The following is a 7,256-nucleotide window of genomic DNA, read 5'->3' as shown; positions in this document are numbered from 1 at the left end:
GAGCGATGAGGAGAGAGAGAGAGAGAGAGAGAGAGAGAGAGAGAGAGAGAGAGAGAGAGAGAGAGAGAGAGAGAGAGAGAGAGAGAGAGAGAGAGAGAGAGGGAGGGAGAGAGAGAGAGAGAGAAAGAAAGAAAGACAGAGAGAGAGAGCGACAGAGAGAATGAGAGAGAGAGTCCCCGGGTTCAACCTATGTTATGGCCTACAAGTTCCTGTTATGTAACGAACAGAAGCTATTATTATGATGTACTTAGCTACATGGGCTCATAACAGTTGAGATGTGATGGAACATATTCGATATTATCAAAATAGCCTTTCATTTTTATATTTGATCGAATGTGTAAGCTCCGCATAGGCTGTACGAAAAAGGACAGAAACGTGCCTTGTACCACTGTAATGCTCTGGTACGCTATACTGTTTTGATATCTCAATCTCAACAAAGGCCAAATCTAAGATCACATTGATTAATTATTAACGATATAATTAGGCTAAACAGATCTCATATGGCCACACAAAACAGGGAAAGGTAAGAATGATGTAATTAAGTTGATTTCCTTTTACTTGAGATGTGCTCTGCTCTCCTTTAAGCTCCTCAATCTCTCTTTCACACACACACACACACACACACACACACACACACACACACACACACACACACACACACACACACACACACACACACACACACACACACACACACACACACACACACACACACACACATACACACATACACACTCACCCACACATACACATTCACACTCACCCACACACCCACATACACACACACACATACAGACACACACACTCACCCACACACACACACAAATATACACACACACACCTACACACACACACACACACACACACACACACACACACTGTAACTCCATGGACTGATGTATCAATGTAAACGAACTAGCTAAATTAGGTGTACTTACATAATTATTTTGTCATACTATGAAGTTAATAATAACGTCAGTCATCTATTTTCTGGAATGCAGTGCATTGTAGTTTTAATCAACATTGGCAAGATAATTGAATGCAATTACAGTAAAGTGACATTTTCAAAAAAGGTAATATTGGTCCTGTGAAAACAATGGAGTCTTTTGTAGGCTTCATAATCGTTGTTTGCATGAACTACTTAAAAGTAATGACAACAACGTTAATGTAAAAATTCGAAGGGAAATACGCCACAAAAGGGTAGCTAAGACATTTATTTCCTCAATGTAACACTGGCAGAAAGTGGAGCAAAAGTTTTGAAAAATGGGATTCAAAATCTCCTAAAAAGTCATATACAAATGTTTGATACCACTGTAATAATACCAAAATATAAATAACAATAACAACAACAACGAATAATAACCTAATAACAATAATTAGGATAACAATAAATAATAGCACAAGTAGTCTCCTTTTCATCGTAAAGAAATACAATTCCCAAATTTCCTCTTTCAAATTTCAGTAAGTAAATCTTTTCACTCTCATTTAACTTTACCTTCTTCCGTTCTTTTATTATGAAGAAGGGGTGGAGAGCTGTCTGAAGTAGTCTACTGATGACCTCACGTCAGAATGTGGCGGTGTGGTGGTACAGGGGCGCTGATTGGTCGCCCGTGTCACAGCGGTACTTCAAAGCCGGAGAAGACCTACAATTGTGGTGGAATGGGCGGAACACATCATTGTATTGCACACCTCTAAAAAAAAAACACTGCTGTGATTCATAAATATAAAAAGATCCTCTGAGGAGGGTACTTTTTGTGATGGCAACTTCACTTCTAGGGGTGAGTCTAAGGGGTTTCTTGCTGGTTTAATTAGTTATTTTATTGTCCAGCGGAGGGGATTAGCATTACTTCGGTCACAGTAGGAAAGACAGTTCGTTGATTATGTTTTAAGCAAGTGGGTCACTAGAAAAAAGCTGAGATTCATTTCGCAACGACAGAGAGACGCGCGCGGGATATAACTTTCTACTGATGTGCACAAGACGCGCATGTTGTTGTGCATGTCATATATAACGTAATTTAATAGTTTTGTTATAGATACATTTTGGTGCTTTCTATTTCATCAGTCTACAGGTATGTTATGATTCTGTTATGCCTTGGAAAATATGCCTGTTTAAACTGTCCCGCTAGTAGGCCTATTGCAAATGCAAATAGTTTACAAAGTAGCTTTCGCATTAGCACGGAATTAACTTTTCACCGACCAAATAATCATTGTTATTGTAGCTTACTATAGAAAAGGCTATTAGGCACCAACTGACCAAGCAAACTGAAACGTTCGTTATCAATATCAACAGGCACTTACATGTTGTTTCTTGTCATTTCAGGAGGAGCCGAGGTTAGGATCGACTCCTTTAGCCATGTTGGCTGCGACATGCAACAAGATAGGGAGTCCGAGCCCTTCACCATCCTCCATTTCGGATAATTCTTCAACGTTTGGGAAAGGCTTCCACCCGTGGAAGCGAGCCACCGCCAGCAGCTGCAGCCTTGGGTCCGGCCTATCCAGTTTCGGAGTGTCCCGTAACGGAGCTGGTCTATCGGACTCGTTTGGCACCAACAGCTCCCCTGGATCCAGTGCCTTCTCCCTCACGTCCGGTACCTCATCCACGCCCCACTTTGGAAACGACTATTCTGTATTTCAGGCCTCCGTTACAAACAGTTCTCAAGAACCCAGCCATCAACCCGTCTTTATTTCCAAGGTGCACTCCTCAGTGGACAGTCTGCAAGGCATCTACCCGAGAATGAGCGTTGCTCATCCATACGAGTCCTGGTTCAAGTCGTCCCATCATGGTATCCCCACAGGAGAGGTTGGCACCACCGGCGCATCTGCGTGGTGGGACGTGGGAGCGGGATGGATTGATGTTCAGAACCCGAATGGTGCAGCTCTACAGACCTCCTTGCACTCCGGTGGACTCCAGACGTCGTTACACTCTCCTTTAGGGGGCTACAATTCCGATTACTCCAGCCTAAGTCACTCAGCCTTCAGTACAAGTCCCTCTCCACACCTTTTGACAACCGGGCAGCACCTGATGGACGGATACAAGCCGGTGTTGTCCTCTTATCCGGACTCCAGTCCGTCTCCATTAGGCGGAGCAGGGGGGACTATGTTGTCTGGGGGGCCAACGGCCTCTCTAGCGGGGTCTCCCCGGTCCTCTGCACGGCGCTACTCTGGCAGAGCCACCTGCGACTGTCCCAACTGTCAGGAGTCGGAGAGGCTGGGGCCGGCGGGAGCAAGTCTGCGGAGGAAAGGGCTCCATAGCTGTCACATTCCGGGCTGCGGTAAGGTTTACGGCAAAACGTCGCACCTTAAGGCGCACTTGAGGTGGCACACCGGAGAGAGACCGTTTGTGTGTAATTGGCTGTTTTGCGGGAAGAGGTTCACGCGTTCTGACGAGCTCCAGCGACACTTGCGCACGCACACCGGGGAGAAAAGGTTCGCCTGTCCGGTCTGCAACAAGAGGTTTATGCGGAGCGACCATCTGAGTAAACACGTAAAGACTCACAGCGCCGGGGGCTCCGCCGGGTCTGGCTCGGGCAGCGGGGGAAAGAGGGGAAGCGATACCGACAGTGAGCACAGCGCCCCGGGGAGCCCTCCATGCCATTCCCCCGACCTGTTGCAACCTCCCGAGTCTGCCCCAGGAACGGGCAACGAACGGCCTTTCTAAACTCTCTCGACTAAGTATGATATCTGGGAAAAACAGATGATCTGAGGGAAATGGCTAAACTACAGTGGACATACGTTGAGTATGCGTAATTATGCTCATGTGTACGAGTTGAGTTAATCAAGTGATTTAGACTACTGATCAAATGATATTTCCTAGTAGCCTATTGACGACGTGGGGTGTACAGGTCAAATACAGTAGTGGTAAAGTAATCCTGAAGGCACACTGGAACACTGGGGCACAATGTAAACACATCAATGTTCTTCTAACGCACAGACTGTTCCAACCGGGAAGCCTATACTTTGGTGTATGTACCCTTTTGAGTGTTTTTACGCAACATGGTTATTACATGGGCATTACAATAAGCAAGACATAGACAACGTTGTTCTATCAGTTGGTGATAATATGTGGCCTGAAATATCTTGTTACTGCTGTGCTGACGTACTTTTATTCAAAACCAAACTGTGGCACTTTATTAGCCTGTTGAACACTAAAATGATCAGTGTGTGTCCTTTTCGATGGCTCCTTTGTAAGAACAAATCACTGTAGCTATGTATGTGCGGGTTTCAACGTTTTCTTTATGCCCTTATCTACCCTATCAAACACATCACCTGTTTATTAATAATGGAGGAAAAGTTCTATCGCGCATTGATTAAACGCTCCACGGATACTGTCAGAAAGAGCCTGACCAAGTTTGTAAGAAATACTTACATTTCACGTCACTGCAAGGCTGTATATAATGAGAAATGTAATAGCCTAGAAAATTATTCCGCACCAATGTAAAGGTGAGTTATGTATTTGTCCAGGAGACGATTTTGTATAGTCATTTCTAGTTGTACATTTGGCTCTAGTAAACATCTGAACATGTACGGAATTGTATTTAGAAATGTTTGTTTTATTTTGTTTTGTTTGTTTGTCAGGATATAAAACATGTTATTGTGGGGAGTTATATTTAACCACGAGTTTTACTTGTATTTCGAAGTCTTTTAAAAGACGCACTTTGAATTTATTTGTAAGATGATTTCGAAATCATTCACTGTTTATTATTCCCATGTTTTAATTTAAGTAAGCATGTTGTAAAGTGACGTTAATTTCACAAGCATCATTTCTCAGAGACTGGCTTTCTAATTTAAGGCACTCAATAAAGTCGCTATGGATTCAGAATCAATTCGTTCAGACTCAGTTTGTTTGCTTCGTAATTGAAATTGAACACGTCATTGGCACAGTCGACAAAGCTATTCTCTGCAATGAGAATTAGGCAAAAAGTGTTACTGGTAGAGTCCACCTAAAATGTTGCCATGCTGTGGTAGGCTATTTCATATAGTTGACATAGGCCGATGGTGCACATGACCTGTATGTAATATCAATCAAATTGTCCTTGATTCTCCGATCTGTTGCTTCTTAAACAAATAAGAAAGTTCAAACAAAATATTTAATAGAACATATTCTTTCATCAGAATTTTATAGCCTAAAACATAGGTTTAGTTTTTCTTAAGAAATTACTATTAGCACTGAACTTCCTTTCTGTGACGTTTTACTTCCAGATGTGCAAAACATTTTATATAAAAACATATACAAATCTATATTTGAATGTATGTAATGAAGTTGTTATTACCGATGGGCAATTATAACAAAAGTATAGAGAGAAATGTATGTCATGCAGGTGACGTTTCCACGCCAAGATATGTGTCTGAAAGTTTGGGTAGTTTGTGTAAACGACCATCCACATTAAAAACAAATATTTTAGCTGGATTGCATGACCATGTTTGAAAAATAAATACTCTAACTACTATTTTAAGTATTATAATTTTCCTGTGGTCCAATCTCATTTTCTGAACATAAAAGCTCGCGTCCAGAGAAACTGCTGCGCCCGTAAAACGGGTTCCATATTTGGTTGCGAATGTATGTGTCACTTTTACAAATAGGCGGAAGTAGTTTTGCTTTCTAATATGTATAACTTTACAGCACTTGTTAATTTGCCATAAAGTAATATTTATAGGATGTTATTAATATCAGAATTATTCAAACAAAACCAAATATCATGGACAAAAATCGGATGAAAAAGTTGAGGCGCAAAACTTTTCTAGATCCGTCAAATTATTTCCATCATAATACTTATTATATTTATTGTAGTGCATAACTATCATAGTGCAAAACTTCTCTAGATCCACAAAATTATTCCCACAAAATAATATTTTATATTTATTGCTTAAAAAAACTATAGTCTGCCTATTTGGAAAAATATTTGCGTAATCAGCTACTGGATTTGGGAAACAGTACAGCGGTGCATGTTTCACCTGCTGTGGGAAACTTACTAATATTAAAACGACAGGCAAAAATATAGACTAAGTTCTTATAACTATTAATAAATAAAATGTAAGGAAGTGAATACATTGGCGCATAATAATACATTTCTGCCAAGATGGTTTAGGTTAACTTGACTGAGAAGGGCATGCACGATAGGATAACTGGTTCATAGCTTCATGTAACCTGATGTTGTGCCTTTTGAAATAGTCCGACCTCGTTTAACACCAAGCCTGGGCCTATCAGGATTTTATCATTTCAAGATTAGATTTTTATGATAACAATTTTTTTTAACGTTTTTTATTTTTATCATTCTCTTATTTACATTTTTACATTTAGCCGACGCTCTTATCCAGAGCGACTTACAGGAGCAAGTAGGGTTAAGTGCCTTGCTCAAGGGCACATCGACAGATTTTTCACCTAGTCGGCTCGGGGATTAGAACCAGCGACCTTTCGGTTACTGGCACAACGCTCTTAACCACTAAGCTACCTGCCGCCCTTATGGCCAGCTGTAGACTATTATTTCTGATCGAATTCGGGAGGTTGAAAGAAAGTTAATGTTGCGGCGTGCAAGATAAGAAATGTTACCTTTACAGCCATTTTTTTAGGAATGTAAACCAAAGAAGCTCATTTCCATAACACTAGACTAAAACGACGTGGCCATATATTTCTACAATTTATTCTTCATAGGCCAATTTTTTTTTATGTCGCCTAGTGTTGTTTAAACCTTCATTTACAGTTGGAAAACAATTGGCATTTTTACCGAAGTTAGCTTTGGTTGGAGATAGGCTACATTTAGTGGCATTTGAAATAGGCCTCAATCGAAGTGAAGTCGTTTGGAAGTTATATTTCCCCACTAACGGGTTTCATTGGCAACGTGCGCCATCTTGTGTTCATCAGCCCTCTGCACACTTCAGTGGCCTATTTAGTCGGACTATTTTATGTTCAAGAAATATTTGAGCTGTAAAAACAAAGAGCGTCGCACACTCCATATGTATAACCTCCCAGTAATTTATTGGGTAAAAAACCACCAACGTTTAGGCATCACTGTGCCTTCTTCAGTGTGAGAACATAGGTTTATCCTTGGAAATGCTCTCAAATAACAAAACGCTTGCGCATCTTTTAGCCTGCATTTGGATATGAGTAATTTCTTGGCTCATCGTCAGTGTAACTTGTCATTTAGAATTAACGAGTTCCAAGTTTATTTGAAAATGTATTGATTTATACCCCATAATCCAATTTAGATTATAGATTAATTTAATCATTACGTCACTTTAGAATCAGGTTAAAAATAAAA

The 7,256-nt window shown here is 40.8% G+C and overlaps 1 protein-coding gene across 3 annotated transcripts in view; it reads left to right on the top strand.

The window, feature by feature from the left end:
- sp8b (sp8 transcription factor b) overlaps positions 1-4,823 on the top strand; it is a 6,161-nt gene extending 1,338 nt beyond the window's left edge. Inside the window, exons 2-3 of one of the 3 annotated variants that reach the window (XM_041903999.2) lie at positions 1,521-1,778; positions 2,321-4,823. In XM_041903999.2, coding sequence (XP_041759933.1) covers positions 1,758-1,778; positions 2,321-3,658 — 1,359 coding nt within the window. In that variant the 5' untranslated portion in view covers positions 1,521-1,757 and the 3' untranslated portion in view covers positions 3,659-4,823. Of the gene's footprint in view, positions 1-1,520; positions 2,070-2,320 lie in introns of all 3 variants that reach the window. The other 2 variants (XM_041904002.2, XM_041903998.2) reach the window with 2 other exon arrangements.
- Positions 4,824-7,256: the final 2,433 nt, after the last annotated feature.

Source organism: Coregonus clupeaformis, chromosome 17, assembly GCF_020615455.1.
Source record: "Coregonus clupeaformis isolate EN_2021a chromosome 17, ASM2061545v1, whole genome shotgun sequence".
Taxonomy (NCBI): Eukaryota; Metazoa; Chordata; class Actinopteri; order Salmoniformes; family Salmonidae; genus Coregonus; species Coregonus clupeaformis.
This window is presented reverse-complemented; position numbering and strand designations above follow the sequence as displayed.